The 16,894-nt window shown below is 48.1% G+C and overlaps 1 protein-coding gene across 2 annotated transcripts in view; it reads left to right on the top strand.

Moving 5' to 3' along the window:
- Positions 1-3,740: 3,740 nt before the first annotated feature.
- AATF (apoptosis antagonizing transcription factor) overlaps positions 3,741-16,894 on the top strand; it is a 46,841-nt gene continuing 33,687 nt past the window's right edge. Inside the window, exons 1-4 of one of the 2 annotated variants that reach the window (XM_050321995.1) lie at positions 3,741-3,835; positions 4,917-5,105; positions 5,726-6,166; positions 6,814-6,951. In XM_050321995.1, coding sequence (XP_050177952.1) covers positions 3,751-3,835; positions 4,917-5,105; positions 5,726-6,166; positions 6,814-6,951 — 853 coding nt within the window. In that variant the 5' untranslated portion in view covers positions 3,741-3,750. Of the gene's footprint in view, positions 3,836-4,916; positions 5,106-5,719; positions 6,167-6,813; positions 6,952-16,894 lie in introns of both variants that reach the window. The other variant, XM_050321994.1, reaches the window with a different exon arrangement.

Raw genomic sequence — 16,894 nt, 5'->3', positions numbered from 1 at the left:
AGAGAAAATTTTAAAATAACTGGAGCGACTGAAATGAAAAAGACCAGTTTGGAAAATGATATTTTCCAGCCAAAGTGTTGGGAAAGATAAGCTGAGCCCCCGCTTGTCGCTGTTTTTGGCCAGCACGGAGCCCTCTGTGTATGGGTCAGGTTCTAACCTTGGTAAAGCAACGCAATTAAATTCAGTGGAGGTGACTCCGGGGTGGGTGATTCCCGCGGATCTCGCTGGGAATCCCGTGGCAGACGGGGGTCTGCAGCCCCCCAGCTCCCACCCTGCCCCTCACCCGGGGCCGTGCAGCGAGTCCCTCGCTGGTGGTGTCTGAGTGGCTCCACTTCTCCAACACGGCCCTTTATTTACGTATTTCAGCAAAGAAGCGGCTCTGGAGGATGGATTGGTATTTGTAACCTGTAATTACACAGGCACGGGAGGATGATACGGCCCTTCCCTGCCAAAGCTTCCACCTAATCTGACAGCTCCCCAAAAGCTCCACGGAAATGTGGCAGCAAAAGGCTCTGAGTGGGAGAAATTAAAACTCCTTTTCGTAGCACGGACCGTTCAGGGTTCATTTTTTTTTTATCTGCTCTGTGTTTAGGGTGTTATTTCCATTTTAGCAAACAAGCATGTAAATAAAAAGCAAAATTAAGGGGGGGAAAACGCCAAAGAAATTATGCCAGTGAGGCTGATGCTCCTGCTTAGAGTTTATAAACAGGCCGAGGGCTTTACGGAACAGACTGTGAGGCATAAAAAGGCTTTCACGAGCGTCTTAAATTAAAATGTATTGATATATTTTTTGTACAAATATTCCCCCCGCACGATTACGCGTCCCAGGCACAGCAGCATGGTTGGAGGGCATGTGAGCCAGAAATTAAAACCCAGCCTGAGAGCCTGATTTAATTACCCTGCTAACTGAAAGGCAGAAGAGGGAGAATAAACAGCGGAGACGGCGACTCTGTGGGTGAAATGTTTTAACAATCCACGACTTTCACAGGCTGCGTTTCTCTGTTTGATGTGGCTTTGCGTTTGACTGGATGTCCTTATCAGGAACTGTGAATTAACGGATCCCCTGGCTGTTGGGAGTGGAGCTGGGAGTAACCCAGACACGTCCCGGCACGTGGGGGTTCCCCCCACGCGCATCTGATCGCACGTTTTGTTTTCCATGGATACAACTGGCGGAAAAGGAGCGGGTCTGTGAGCTCTGCCAGGACCCCTCGAGTTTGCAGCTGTCCCCACGTGGATTTTAATGCGTTGCTGGTTGGGGGATTTGTACAGAGCAATTGTCCCATTAGTCTCAGTGGGTGAAATCCTGATCTCGCCGGCCCGAGTGGCAAGAACGCTGTGACTGCAGGAAGCTCATTTTTTACTCCAAGGGACTAATGCAACTCGCTGTGTATTTTTTATTAATTCTATTGGGTATGTTTTATTTAACCATCACTAAAAGCCTCTCTCCCTTCATTAACAGGGCTATTCATTATTTGTGAGGGTAGAGAACATCCCTTTTTCACTCTGAGAGTGCAGAGGTTTGAAAATGCAATTACGCAGGGGAGTCTTGGCACTAGTTCTTTGGCTGTGTGAGTGGTTAGTTACTCCTAAGTAACTGCACAGGTAAGCACTTGTTCCTGCTACTTAATTTTCCATGGATTTATTTCTCCAGGCTCCTCCCTTTGTTTATGATGGCATCTGGAAACAAAGTACAGACAAACTCAAAGGGAGGGGAAAAAAAAAAAAAAAGAAAACCTAGAAGCAAAGCCAGGGAAGACACACTGTGCATATCTCCTGGTTTATAAGTTTCCTGGTTGATAAAACCATGTCTCAATAAATAAATATATAAAACTCAGTGCTTAATTTCACGTTGCTGGAGCGGCAGCAGCCCCACACCCTGGGTTGTGCAGAGCATTAGAGCCATCCATCGTGGCAAGGTAAAATAAACACAAACTACACAACCAGGTGGGATTTTATGCTGTCCAGTATTTCAAGGTTGGTTTTGCTTTTGGTTTTGTTTTGCTATGAAAATGCGTGTTTTCAGTAAACGTTGCTTTTGTGTAACTTGAGCTGCAACACTGTCTTCATGGCACCCAAAATCTCCGGGATTCACAGGGAGGGTCCCGGGGGGGCTGAGAGTGGGAGGAAGGTGTTTGGGTTTTTCCAGCCGTTCCCCTGCCAGGTTTCCCCGGAGCTGGTGGGAGCCCAGGCTGGAGGCAATGGGAATTGCTGATATTCCTCTGCCCTCTGTAGGAGAAGCGCCCGCATGAGCCGAGCTGCGGGATGGGATCCAGCTGCATCCCAGCATCCCGCTCTGCCCGCGCCTCTCCTCGGCTCACACCACCTCTGCACTCATTTTTAGAGCGTTTAAAGGTGGGTAAGGAGCAGGGAAGAGTCTCGTGTTGATCATCAGCCTGCCCAGGTGGCTGCTGGTGCTTTGCAGGTGAAATCCCAGCACTGGTTGTGGGAAGCCCAAATCCCGGAGCCCAGGCTGACCCCCTGAAGCCGCTCACTGTGGGGGCTGCAGTTCAGATCTACATCTGCAACCTGGATTTGAGATGCTGATTTTGGGTCCCTGCTCCCTTGTAACAAAATATGTGCCGACCTCTACTGCCATTCCCCAATTCCAGGCGATTCCTTGTGTTTTGGGGCCACCTTAGCCCAGAGAGTGGCCATGAGATGCTGCCAGCAGGCAGCTCCAGGAGAACCTGTCCTTGTTAACACTCCCCACAGGTCACTTCTGCATCGCTTGGCTGCTGCTCCTGGGCCAGAGTTCATCCCCAGGAGCCAAAATTACTGGATTCACTGTGGTAACTCTGGTGTAAATCTGACATAAGGATCCATCTGTGTGCAAGGACTGGGGTTGCCCAGAGAACCCAAATTTTGGCTCTGGCTGCTGCAGGAGGGACCCTGGCTTCAGCAGAGGCCAAAAATATTTAATATACAGGACAAGAGAAGAACTAATGCAGGTTTTAGCTGGGGCTAAAAAAGCACAGTGTTGACTTAAAGCAATAATAGTCACATTTTGCATTATTTCACAGGATTTTGCTATTATACCACCTTTATCCCTCTATTGTAAGACCCCCATTCTGCCCCTCGATGTACTCAAGTACCACTATTCCCCCCCTTAATGAAGGGGGAACCGAGGCAGCGGGTAGGGGGGCTCAGGGAGGCTCTGGGGGGATTATTTATCACTATTACCCCTGGCCGTGTCCTCCGTGCCCCCCAGCCTGGACCCTGCCAGGCAACGGAGGGGACACTCGGAGGTCCCAGGACCCGCTGGGCCCGAATGGAACCCGGGGGGACCCTGCGACCCCTCCCGGCCGGCGATCTCTTCGGGCTGGGACCCTGCGGGACCCGCCATCGCTCCCCGCTGGGACTCGACGAGACCCCCACGGGGGGTCCCGATCGGGACCCTGCTGCGGGACCCCCGATCGCTCCCGCTTGGGACCGTGCGGGACCTCCCGGTCCCTCCGGACCTGGACCCTGCGGGAACCCTCGACTGCTCCAGGCTGGGACCCCGCGGGACCCCCCGATATGTCCCGGTTGGGACCCCACGAGACCCCCCGATATGTCCCGGTTGTGACCCCGCGGGACCCCCCGATATGTCCCGGTTGTGACCCCGCGGGACCCCCCGATATGTCCCGATTGTGACCCCGCGGGACCCCCCCGGTGTCCCCGGGCGGGCGGGCGATAGGACCCAGCGGGCGGCAGCCCCGCCTTGGCCCCGCCTCTGCCCCGCCCCTTCCCTCAGGCCCCGCCTCCCCCAAGATGGCGGCGCCCTTGTCGGAGCAGCTGCGGGAGCTGCTCGACCCCCGGCCCGCCCTGCGCGACCCCGAGGACGACGCGGAGGAAGGTTCGGGAGGCCCGGGGGAGGGTCGGGCACCGCGGCCTGGGCCGGCCGGGCGGGGGTTGGCCGGCGGGGGCGGCCCGGGCGCTGCCGGAGCGGCCGCACGTGGCGCGGCGTGTGCGGGGATGGGCCCGGGCCGTGTGCGGGGCCGGGGCCCCTCAGCCCCCACGGGCACCCCGAGCTGCGCTCCACGGCCCCCCGGAGGGAGTTACCTCGGCAGCGGGGTTATTCCCGGGCTGGGGCGGCCACAGCTTCTCTGGGCAAAACTTCCCGCTGCGGTGGTGCCAAGGCTGAGAATTCCAGGAGATCCCTCGAGTCCCGCGTTCTGCCTCTGCCCCTCTCGCCCAGCCGTCCCATCCTGCCATCCTCCCGTAGCTGCACTGACTCTCACTTGGGTGAGGTTTGGTTTCGAGCAGCAGGAGATTGTTCCGTCTCCCTCTGTGCGAGGCATTAACGTTTCCGAACACGCGTCGAGAGCACTCAGCGATTTGGATGCTCGAGTGCTCCAACAAAGCTAACCCTGTAATTTGGCGTACGGGGCGTCTTGCACACGAACGAGAGCAGGGAGGGTGCGTTTTCTGGGCTGGGCTGCTCTGCTCTGTGTCCTGGAGAGGATGGGCATGAAGGAGGGTAATAACTGCAGTTGTTTCCTCTGTTGAGCATTTCTAAAATGTTTACGTGTTTTTTTTAGTGGCTCGTGTGTGTATAGCAAGAGGCCAAAGTGCACCTGAATTGGCGTTTTTCCTCTTTTAATCTGTGAGTTTGGAGTGAGTGAAGGCATTTTAACGTTGCAGAGTCCTCCACACGCAGGACTGTTCTCAGGAGACTCCTGGATCCGTGGAAGGGCTTGGATAGGCTTGGTTTGTCCAATGCTTCGTGCTTGTTCTCTAAAATAAAGAGGAGCCAGGAAAGTGTGAATGTAGGTGATATTCATTTAGAAAAAAAAAAAAATTCAGCAGGATTATTTTGGAGTTTTTTAATAAACATCGATCTCTGCATTGCTCCTTCCTGCAGTTGGTTCTTCTAGACTGGAATTCAGTGCAGTTTAGTCACCCCTTCACTCTTCTTTTTTTTTCTTTTCCCACAGCTACTGTTGCTAAAGTGATTGACAGATTTGAGGATGAAACCTCAGACGACATTTTGCCTGTTGGTAACATAAGGAAAAGAGTTTCGGCCTCTCTCTTGGAAGCTGACAAAAGGTACAGTGGAAAAGCCACATCTCGCAAAGCCTTGCAAGAAGAGCTCTGGGGAGATGCTCTGTCTGAAGAAGGATCTGGTAAGAAATCCCTTTTTTTCCTCTTTTTACTGGACTGCTCCAAATGTTATCCTGGCATGGAGCTGAGCCAGTGCATCTGAGCTGAGCTGACAAACATTACAGGGCAAGAAACAGGTACAGTTAAGTTGGACATATTGAAGTGCCTTATTGGAATTCAGGCTGTATTTTTTGGCCTGAGGGAAGGGGAAACTCCAAAGAGAAGGTCAGTTCCACAGGCTGAGGAATCAGAGGTAAGGTGAGGTTCAGTGCACTGACTGGACACTGTGTGTGTGGGGGAAAGAAACAGCTCTCATTTTTAAGCCAATGTATAGACAAGTTTATACAGATTCTCATTTAAAAATGCCTGTAAAAGTTCTGGCCACTTTGTTTCCTTGTGATGGCACTGTGTGACGGGAAAGCTCAGCCGTGGATCTGCTGGTCGCTGGCTGCAGAAAATGTGAGCAGAGATCTTTCTGTGACTCTGACCTTATGTTTCCACTTTTTAGCCCAAGCAAAGAGTAACATCACTCACAGGTAGAACTGGAGCTCAGACAGCCCAAACCTGAGCTGTTGCTGATGAACCCTGCGAAGTGCCATGTTTTTCTGACGAGTAAATAACTTTTTTCTCTTTTAATTCTTAGCTGAAGAAGCACTAGATGACTGGTACAGCGGCAGTGAAGGTTCAGAAGAGGATGACAGTGCAGGCACTAAAGCAAAGGAGAAGCCCAGCAGTGACCAGGAGGATGACTTGGATGATGATGAAGAGACAGATCCGTCTATCAAGGACAAGGCACCAAAGTTCAGCTTCCAGAATATCACAGACTTCAAGAAATTTGCAGAGGGGATGGACAATGCAGGAAGCAGTGAGGGGGAAGATGGAGAGGAAGATGAAAATGAAGATGAAGATGATGATGCCATGGAAGAAGGAAGCGAGGAGGAGGAGGAGGAGGAATATGGGAGTGAAAACCACGACGATGCAAAGGAAACCAGAGACAGCGAGGATGATGGGGGGGTGATGACCTTCTCCAAAGGCCAAGAGTCTGAAGAAGTAGAGAAGGGCAAAGCTGTGAGGAACCAGCTAGGTTTGTGCATGTTTGCTCTGTGTCTTGACAAGCCTGTCACCTTGCTGACACTGTAGAAAGCAGCCACGTTAGGAGCCACCTCGGCATGTTAACGTGCTGTTAACACACTGTGTGCATGCTACAGCAGCCCCAGACACCTGCAGATGTTCTGCCAAGGCTGCTGTGCAAGCTGGTGTCACTGCTGCTGCAAAAGCTCATCTTGTGAAGTGTGTTTATCCACCAGTTTATGCACTTAAACTGAAGCAGTGCTGAATATACTCGTGGTATCAGTGTGGGGGGACGGGGACTTCCTGCACTGGTCGTGCTGTGCAGTGATGCTGATATCACTTTGTTCAAAATGTAACACTGAATGGAATTTCTTCCCATCTGTCCTGTTAAACTATCAAACCTCCATTTGCAAACTGTCCTTTCAAACAGTAGAGCAGAGGGGTGGTTTGTTTTTGGGGATCCCAGTTGGGATCATGGGATCATGCTTTGCCCAGAGACTCCCTGTGGTACCAATGTTGTACTGGGTCAGTGCATGCAAAGATTTGCCCTAACCAGGACTGATGCAGCCCAAAGGAGAGGGGCTGTGCTGTGAAGTCCTTCACAGGGAACAGGTGTTTTGGCTTGCTGAATAATTGCTTTATTTCCTTTTTGTTCTGAAGCACTGTGGGATCTGCTAATGGAGGGCAGAATCAAGATGCAGAAGGCACTGGTGACGGCCAACAGGCTCCCCCAGCCAGACACCTACCCGAGGTTCAGAGAGGAGGGTGGACAGCAGTTCGACAACGCTGTGGAGAGCTGTAAGAATCCTTTAACCTTTCTGCTTTGGTTCCACTCTGCTGCAGCCAGTGTGCTTTGCTGTGTGGGGAAGCACTAATGGGAAAGTGAGGGCTTGGGGTTGTACCTGCCTGCAGTACTGGCTGCTGGTTTTCAGTGCCTTAGGTGAGCGCCCTGTGGAGGATCCCAAGAAGCCCTTCATGTGAACCACTTAGTAGGAAACAGTGTAGTGGTGTCCAAAGTCTCTCACGCTGCACATCAGGGGTGTCAGACATCACCTGAACCCTCAGGTTTGCTCTGGTTCTCCACCCCTTCAGCCACACCTTGTAGTGATTGAGAAATTTTGGCCTGAGCTGGCACGAATGATCTTTGGATGGGGAGCTTTGGTCATCGTTGCCCATGACCCTGACTGTTGCCCCTACAGCAAGTTTTGGCTGTGATCTCTTGGCTTACACCTGATCAGAACATGGCAGGCAATCATCTTCTCTGGAGTTACAGCAGGTGAGGCACTTTCTGGTTTAAAGTTGGCCCTGCTGCTTTGGCTGAAGTGATTAAGGACAAAAAGGCAAACTCCCAACAATGCTGTGCTGACCTTTCAGTGAAACACACGTTATTAATGCCTTTAATGAGATGCATTACAAACTGCACCAGCTCCGTGTTTCATTACAGGTCTAAAATGCAATATCATTAAAGACCTTTAACAGAAACAATGGTTGACATTTTGATATTTCCCATAAGCAAAATACATCCAAGGACATGGAGTGTAATGTCCAGAGTGCAACAGAGGCTAATCCTTCAGCTGTCCAGAACTCTGAGGGGAAATCCACTGTTAGTATCTGCTCAGTGATTCCTCCTCATCATCTGGGCAGGAAGGTTGTGGGAGTTCGCTCTGATGTTCCTCAAAGCTCAGGTTTGTGTTCTGTATTTGGGAAGACAGTGATAAAATAAAGCTGCAGTGACCTGGGCAAAGTCAGCACAGGAAGTGCTCAGACAGACAGGAAGTAATGAATTTAGGAACATTCTACTTCTGCTGCACTTGTTTAGTGTTTTCCCGTGTTCTCTAATGGACCAAAATTACGTTCCTTTCTTACTGCTATTTTTTAAATTGAAATCTGTAATTATCCAATAAAGCAGGCTACAGTAAACAGTCATTTTGATGAGCTGCACTACTGTGTGCAGCTTTCACTGCCTGCAAAGATGCTTTACCCAGAAGTTACAAAGTGCATGAAATAAGGAGTAAATCTGTATATAAAGACTGTAGGGATGTAGTTGGTGTTCTGTGGCACAGACCCTTTTCTCTCTCCCTTTGCTGTGCTGGGCCCTGTGAGAGAGTTTGTGTCTGATCCCAGCTCAGCTTTACCCCCGAGCTGGGTCATATCTTCACTCACAGAGCTGCTGTGACCTGGCAGTTCAGGAGGTTAAACTAACTCCTTTCTGAAAAGATACATCATAATATATTTAAAGCTCTTTCATGAATTGATGCACCTTGATTTATGGGGGGGGGGAGGAATCTCACCATAAATCAATGTCCAATAAAAGTCTTAATTTTTGGCTGATCAAGTGCTTAAGTGGCTTCTATAAGAGTAGGCTTTTTTATTCAGTTCTGACCAGTGATTTGTGGGCTGGGTAAACATTTCTGGACTCCTGAGTTCTCATCCCAGTTGGTTACCAGCTTATGGGAGAATTGTGCATGGAAGAAGTTGAAAGATGAGGGGAAGACAGGCCCTTGTAAATCCTGAATGTTGAGGTGGTTCACTGTACGTGATGTGCTTCAGTCTTGGACAGGATTTGGGATAATCAGGACCTTGACACTGCCTTGGGACTGGATGATGCTGTCCTTTCAGGGAAGCCCCAGCACTTTCCAAATCCACAAAATAAATTTGGCACACTTTCATCATCTTCGGTGAGCAGGGGGAAATGATGTGGCGTTCAAGCTGCACAAATGAGTTGGTGCCAGAATTCCAGACTGTGGGTGAAACACTGTTGGATGCTGAAGGCAGGAGGCTCCCAGTGCTCTCTGAGCTCCTGGACAAGTCCCTCACATCTCCTTGTGAGCTGCCCCTGAATGTTTTCAGCACTTTATCCCAAATCCTTCCTTTCCTCATGAAATTTCTGCTCTGTGCTCACAGGAAGGATGGATTTTTTTGAATTGGAAAAGGGTCCTTCATGTATTTTCCTCTTTGGTATCTCCCACTTAGGCCAACCCTGTTGAGGTGGTGAAATTCCCCAAGGGCTTGAGTATAATTGTGTTAAAGAGCAGACAGCAGTGCTCCATCCATTTGCAAGTTTAAAGCCCAGTCTGAGTGAAAATGGGCAAGGTCATGCTCATTTTCCAGGTTTTGAGATTGGAGGTTACAAAACCTTGAGTGTTTAATTTATTATTTTTGTAATCTTTTATGATTTTTTTTTTTTTTAATGTTGCAGCGTGCTTCGGACAGTCTTAGATTCCTGAGATCTCAGGTTCTGGTAGATGATTTACTGCAAAATTGCTTATAAATTGAAGTAGAAAATGTTTTGCAGACCTGGCAGCTTTCAGGCTTCACACCCATTTGTCACCCAGCATTTCCCTTTGTGTATAGAACAAGAATTAATTAGGCTGCACTGCAGGAAAAGTTTATGGCCATAATTTATATAGGATGAATTTCTGTTTAAAGAGACAGCATTGCTTTGTTTGTGCTGTCTTGCTTTTTATCCCCCCCCCCTTTTTTTTTTTTTAAATCTTTAATTATATTCCAGATTTTTTCCTGTCACCCTTTTTACATACAAATTGGAGACCAAACTGTGGTCATGGAGCTCATGTTTATTCCTGTTTTGCACCCATGGAGGAAGTCTGGCTGGTTTTCAGTGCTGAAATCAGAGTGGCTGAGCTCTGAGTGCAGCACAAATGGCCAGGGTTTCATGCCCTGCACACACGAGCTCCCCCAGCTTGGAATTCTGAGGTGCTGCTGCCTGGAGTGGGCTGTTTCCCCAAGATATATTTGTATTCTCCTGCACTGTACCTTCCAGTCTAGTCCAGGGCTTGAGATGTTGCCTCTGTTTGGGGTCTTGCACGTTCAATTAATGTTTTTCATAATCAATGCAAGTCAGAATTTGCAATCTGCTCCTGATTTGCACATTAAAGAGACCCATTAATTAAAAATTCCAATCCCTGGCATGTTCCCGCAGGATCCTTCCATTATTTACATAGAAAAGGAGTGCAAGGTGCAAGTTTCTGGGCTGTGTCTCTGCACAGATTGCTTGCCTGCCATTCACATTTCGCTGTATGTTTGCGAGGGACAGGAGGGTTAGAAGTGGATCTCACGAGAATGTCACCAAAAATCACCTGGAGGGCAAGAAAGAGCCAGAGAGGAGGTGGAAGTGAAGCCACATCCAGTGTCAGGAATTAAACAGTTCCAGGGTTTGGGGCTTGTTATGTTAAATCTTGATAAAGTGACAAAACACCACAGATAATTGAGGGGCAAGGAGGCAACAAGAGCTTTAAAAATTAAATCTCTCCGTCCACAAAAATCTTGGGCTTCCCAGTACAGACACATAGCTCTGTTCCTGCTATTTTAATTGCTTTTTCTTTATAATTCTTGGTTAAAAATACTGAACTGGGAATGTTTCAGTGACTAATACTTTATGCTCTGCAAAAAGAGCTGTGAATTCTGGCTTTTAAATAGTATGTGTTGCTATTTCCAGTTTTTAGTTGTTGAGATGAGTTAAAAATGTACAGAAACCTGGGTGAGGATTTTGCAGGAGGCAAGAAGCTGATGGAAACTGCAGGACTTTGAAGGGACAAGTAGTTGAGTATGTTTTTGTAAGTATATGCTTTCACTTCCCAAGAGTTCAGGAGGTCCCTGAAATGTAAACCTGCTGAATTTTTGTGTTTTGGGGTTTTTTTGGTTTTTTTTTGGCTTTGACTCCATCTGTCAGGTGGATTAAGAGAAAATACCAGAATCCCATATTTCTATTCCTCAGCATAAGCTCAAGATGATTTCAAGGGAAATGGGGAAAATAGTGGTTTTGGTAAAAGGTGGATATGCAGGGTCTGTCAGGATGGATTTGCTCACTGAAGGAACAAAAGGGGAGACAACAAATATGAACTGTTATTTACTCTTTGTAGGGCTGTGGTGAAGTTACACAAAGGTTTGTGATCAGTAAGAAAATAAACCTGAATAAAGTGAATCAGATTAAAAAATCAAATGCAGTGCTCCACGTGCTCTCAAGGCCATTATCCCCAAACCTGCTTGGATTATTAATGGATTAATGGAACAGCAGCAGTGAGCTCTGCCTGGCAGCAGCCTCAGCTTGCACCACAGTGCCTTGGCTGCTGCTAATAGACCCAAAATTCACACAGCTGCTTGAATTCTGCTGAAGTGTGGGCATCTTTTCTCAAAGTGGTTCCCAGTCCTGCTTTTCCTTCTCCATCCTGAGTTTGGACAGCGGGACATCAGAGCGTGGGCACCTTCCCCCTGTTTAAATGGGGTGTGGTGAAGAAAGCACAAAAGAAAGATGGGGAAAGGTGAAACAAGGGAAAGGAGCGTGAAGTTTGGAGGAACTCACTGTTCAGAATTTACTGCAGCCAGTTTGTTCAGCTCAGAATCCAGTGGCTGGATAACTTGCAGTGTCCAAGGCCAGGCTGGACGGGGCTTGGAGCAGCCTGGGATGGTGGGAGGTGGAACCAGATGAGCTTTGAGATCCCTTCCAACCCAGACCATTCTGTGACTCTCTGGTAAGTTATTCCCTCAAGTTGTTACGTGTCTCAGGTGCAGCCCAACAGTTGCTGTTTCATGATGTTTTATTGAAAAGAAGAGCTAAAGGAGCGCTTGCAGAACTCTGCAGGGTTTGGCAGGGGCTGCGTGAGGCCGGCTGTTTGTGGCCTTCTGGGGAGTGAAGGAGTCGTGGAATCTTTGTTCCTAAAGCTCTGACTGAGCCAGGAATGGCTGTTTTTGGGGTGGAAATAGGTGCCTTTGTGGCCAGTGTGCTGGGAGAGGGCCGTACTCCCACCTGGAGCTCCCTGGACCTTTGGAATAGTTGCCTGCCCTGGGTGCAGCAGGGTGGTTCAACTGCTCCCCTGCCAAATACCTGTGCCTTGTGACTGAACAGCACATCTGTGGACAAGGCCTCTTAGGGCTGTGATTAAGAATCCCACTTACATTCATTGCCAGCAGGAGACCTCCAAGGGTGCCATGTGTTCTCTGGTTTTACATTCTTGCATATTAAACCTTTCTGTATGAGTGCTTCACGCTGAATATCTTCATTTTCGTCTGGGCTGGTTCTGCAATATTTAGTAGGCATTCAAGACAGAGGGAAAAGACAGAGGGATAGATTGTTTTTAGTGTCTGTTCATTGTATGTTTGTATGTTCTCAGTGTTTACTAGAGGATTTTTGTTGGGTTCTGTTAATCCCAGTCTTTAAAAAAATATATTTACATTCTGTACAATGTCCAGGTAAGTCACGTTGAAGAAGCTGACTAAGCACAGACTAACTTTTAATCAAATCAAGTCCACTTCAGGTACCAGAGACCCTGCTCCACTTCCTGTGAGAGAGGATGTGTCTGGCAAGGCATCACCCCTCTCTCCTCTGCCTCACTCCTTGCCTGTACCTGGCTATTGTTGGACACACCTGGTTAGAGAAAAGCTGCCTGTTGAAATGTGCCTTATTGACACAGGCTTGGAGTTTTTCAGAGCAGCCTGTGGGAATCAGCTGTCAATAATTCACTCGTAATTTTCTTATCACCTCTATTCCTGTATCGCTTTTAAAACTATAAAATATATCCATACCTACATCTGGAGATGTTAATGCATTAATAGAGAGCAGGGTGGGTGTCACAGGGGATGGGGGAGGAACTGAGGCACAGGCAGATTACACAGTTTCCAGAGGCATAGAGCAGTTACAGGATTAATTGGTGCTAGGCAAGATCATGGACTTAAATATATTCTTGCTTTGAAGATTTTACTGGGAGCCTGCACAAATGTGTGACAGCAGAACTGGGTTTCAAGCCTGAGTGTAAATTATTGTGATCAGATCTAGCCCACTTAAAACTGGTAGTTCATTTTAATTGAATTGTATTAGTCTGGACACTTTATGAATACAGAAAACATCGGGCTTGTCAATTCATGCAGGGCTGAATGTGATTTAAATGGATGTGGATGCAGGTGTCCCCAAATTTCACCTTTCCTCTCTGATCTAATGAAGAATCTATTCAGCTCTTTTTGGGGCTTTGCCAAAGCCTGTTGACATTAATGAAGACTCTGCTCTCAACTGAAATAAATGAATGAATCAGACCCTTTTTTTGTGGAGAGCTTTTGGCAAGGACTGGGGTCAGTGAGGATGATCAGCTCCTGGGCCCTTCTATGCAGGTGCCAGCGAGTGAGAGGGAAGAGACATGAAGTGGGAGGCTTTAGAGGAGGCACAGGGCTCGGGTTTGGAGCTCTGTTGTTGTGGGAATGTCATGGGGTCTGTGATGTTTTTGTGCCTGTGCAGAATTCGGGCTGTGAGAGGTACCAGGAAAATATTTTGTGGCTTGTCATTCCTGTCTGTGAATTGCTCAGAAATTCTATGTGGGAGGTAGTGGAGAAATGCAGGACATTTGTTTAACATGCAGTTTTGGGCTGTTTTCAGGAAAAAAATCTCTTGCCCCTCCTCACTGAGTGCCAAAGCTTTTAGCTTGTGATATTTAGTATTTTTGAGCAGAATTGTCTCCTCCTGTATAGGTGTGGTAAAATAAGTGCTCCCATTTGATAGGTGATCTCCACAGCCACATATGCTGGACACTGAGGTTGTTTAAGGTTAATTTGAAAGCTACCCTAAATTCTAGAGCCAGAAATGGTGGGACAGTCCCTGGTGGGTGACCTGATACACCTGAACCCCAGACAGCGGGATTACACCACACTTAATCAGACAGGTTTGCCCACACTTGAGTTTCTCAAGATTAACAGCTAATTAAATTGAATTTAGCTAAATATTTGTGCATGTTAGTCTGTATACAGCACAAACAAGATGCAGGGAAACAAAGGCTTTAAAAGTGTCCAGACAAGCATGTGCAAATGTCAGCTAACTCGGATTAATTGGCAATTGGTTACCTTGAGATGGAAACTCAGTGCTTGTCATGATAAATATAATTAATGGCCTGGTATTATGTGGGGAGGTCAGTCTAGATGGGCTAATGTTCCCTTCTGGCCTTAATATCCAGATAACTATGGGATCTCACATTTCCTCTTCCTTTCTCCTTCCTGCCCATGTACTTGGGGATTCCAGCCTGGCAGAGGCAGGAATGTGTGCTGTCAACCCCTTTGCATTTACAGTAATGTAAAACATCAGTTTTTATAAATCTCATTTTACCAGCCCCGTCCCCTCCCTGCTTTGGGCTGATATCAAAAGATGATGGTTGAGGGGAATCAGCAGAGCATGAACTTCATGGAAGTGTTTCTCTTTCTCTCCCTTCTCAGCTCTCCCCCTCCCCCAGCCCCCTCTAATAAAACCCCTGAATACTCAGCCTTTATTCTGTTGTTGCATCTAGTTATTTTCTTTACTTTTAGCAAACTCATCTGTGTCTGATCCTGTTGTCCTTCCTGTCAGATGCAGCAATATTGGAGTGAAAGGGCTAAATTGAGGCTGTTCTGTAACTCTTTGGGAGTCAGCTGAACTACTGGTGTGAAAGGGGGGTGCAGCGTTGGCTCCTTTGTGCCCAAGGAATACAATTTTCCCCTCTGCAAAGGCTTTTGCATCATTTGCATTCCAATGGAACCAGCAAATCGGGCCTTGGTGTGGAGCAGACCTTTGCAATCAGCAGCAAAGTCTGCCTTTTTGCTACTGTGGTTTGATAAAATTCCACAAACTTAAATATATTCTTGCTTTGTTTTGGGAAGCGTGGAGGGGTTTTGTAACCTCCAGTCTCAAAACCTGGAAAATGAGAATGTCCCTCCCAGATTTTCCCAAATTTGGACAGATTTACAGGTGCTTTGTGCTAGGATTGAGCTGAAGTCTGTGAGAAATGCATATGTAACTGCAGCACCTCTAAAAAATCACCTGCAGCCTATCATTTGGTCTGGGCTGGCTCTTGTAGCTTCTGTCTGAGGCTTGTCAACAGCCTTCTATTGCTGTGCTCTCCTGGCTCTGGGGGAGTCCTGCCTGCCCCACGTTGTCCCTTCGTGCTGTTCATTCCACATGGGAATTCCAACCAAGCTGTTGTCCAGAGCCCCGTGTTTAAGATGCGATACCTGGAGGAATTCCCCCGCCTTTTCCGGGCTGGGAACGTCGTCCCGCTGTTGGGAATACAGAGCAGGCTCCAAAAGTAATACTGACAGACTTCAGAATTATGATACACTGGAGCTGCGGCGTAATTCTTTGTTGAAGAAGTTAGAGGCCTAAAATGTTAAGGCTTATTGTTATTCCGAGTTGATAATCTCTGCCTTGCTTTAATAATTTTTCCTCATGCCTGGATAGCCTGCGAGTTGCACAATAATCACTCACACAGCTTTGTAATCAATGCCCAAAGTAATAGGATTCCGCTGGCCAACGGCAATTAATAAATTTGTGTCTTTTTTAAAACACTAGCAAGTCGGGCCTGAAATACGACTGACTGGCTTTCCTCATTTGCATATTTATTGCAGTGGAAAAATTCTTGCCGAATGATTGATGTTGAGCCTGCCTCTTGAATTCCAAACAGCACATTATTATGAAATGAAAAATGCCGGCCATACAGTTGATTAAAGTTGAAGACAGTGGAATCGGTGTTTTTTAAGATTGTGGGAGAATTAAAGGCATATTTTAATAGATGTTGACAAGAAGTGAACTAACAAAAGCAAAGCAAAGGATTTGCTTGAAAAGATTTAATCAAACGTGTTTCGTGGGGGATTAATTGCTGGGGATGACTAGTGCAAGTGGCTGGCTGGTGGATTTGAATGAGGAGTATTGTTCCGAGGCCAGCGGATCGAGGGCCATTTTGACCTGGAGTTTAACTCCTGTCCCACAGCCCTTTGAGAGGAGGGGAAAATTCCCCCTCTTCATCTGAACGCTGGGATAAACACCCGCACCTGATGAAGATACTTCTCATTATGTGCAGCTATGAAAATAAAAGAGGATGGATTCCTCTCCTCCTCCCCCATTTGCATAATGTGGCCGGAGCGTGGCAGGGACACGGGGACTCTCTGTGGGGACACTCCGTGGTGGCAGGGGGGACACTCCTGGTATTTGGCAGCTCAGCTTTGCCCTGCGTGCCGTCGTTCCCAACACCAGCTTTTCCGTGTGAGCACTCCCACAGCCTGTGGAGGTACATGGAAAATGAAAAGCCTGCATGGTGGCGATATTCCTGTGATGCCAGATCCTCAGATTTAATTGAGGGGAAAAAAGTAGTTAATTTCCAGTGCTTGGCGTGGGCTCTGAAGTCGAGCCGAGTGCCGGGCAGGCGCTGGTTCCTGCTGGCACATCCTGGGAAGGATGTTCTGTGTGTGTTTGGATACGGTGTGTGCACAGCAGAGCCCGGGCTGTGGGAAGCACTGCCACGGCAGCGCCCTGCAAGGTGCCACATGGAGCGAAAATCCTGGGAGGTTTGCCCCAATTTTCCCATTTCCTCCCTTACCCATTGCACTTGGAATCTGTTGGGTTGATGCACCCGGGTCAGGTGGGAAGGAGGTGGCTGGTGGAGCAGTTTTGGGAATCCCAGGGCTTGGCTCTGTGAACCTGTCATGCTCCAAACCTGCTGGATGGGTGGACCAGGGTTAGACAGGGAGGAATGTGCCCAGTGGAGAAGTTTTGGGAATCCCAGGGCTTGGCTCTGTGAATACCTCGGAAAGCCTTGAGGCTCCAGCTTTTTTTCCATGGGCTCAAAGCTCCCTGTGGCTCTGCACCAGCTGCTGCTCTCCACAGCTGCTTGGGAAGATGAAATGAGACCCTGTTTTTAGAGGTCATGGAAGAGAGCACAGATCTTTTCTTGTGTGGGAGGCTGTGGGAATGCTGGAGTAGGAGCATGGATGAGCACTG

The sequence above is a fragment of the Myiozetetes cayanensis genome, unplaced genomic scaffold (assembly GCF_022539395.1).
Source record: "Myiozetetes cayanensis isolate MyiCay16 unplaced genomic scaffold, myiCay2020 scf27, whole genome shotgun sequence".
Classification (NCBI taxonomy): Eukaryota; Metazoa; Chordata; class Aves; order Passeriformes; family Tyrannidae; genus Myiozetetes; species Myiozetetes cayanensis.
The sequence above is the reverse complement of the archived record's forward strand: the minus strand, read 5'-3'. Positions and strand labels throughout refer to the sequence as shown.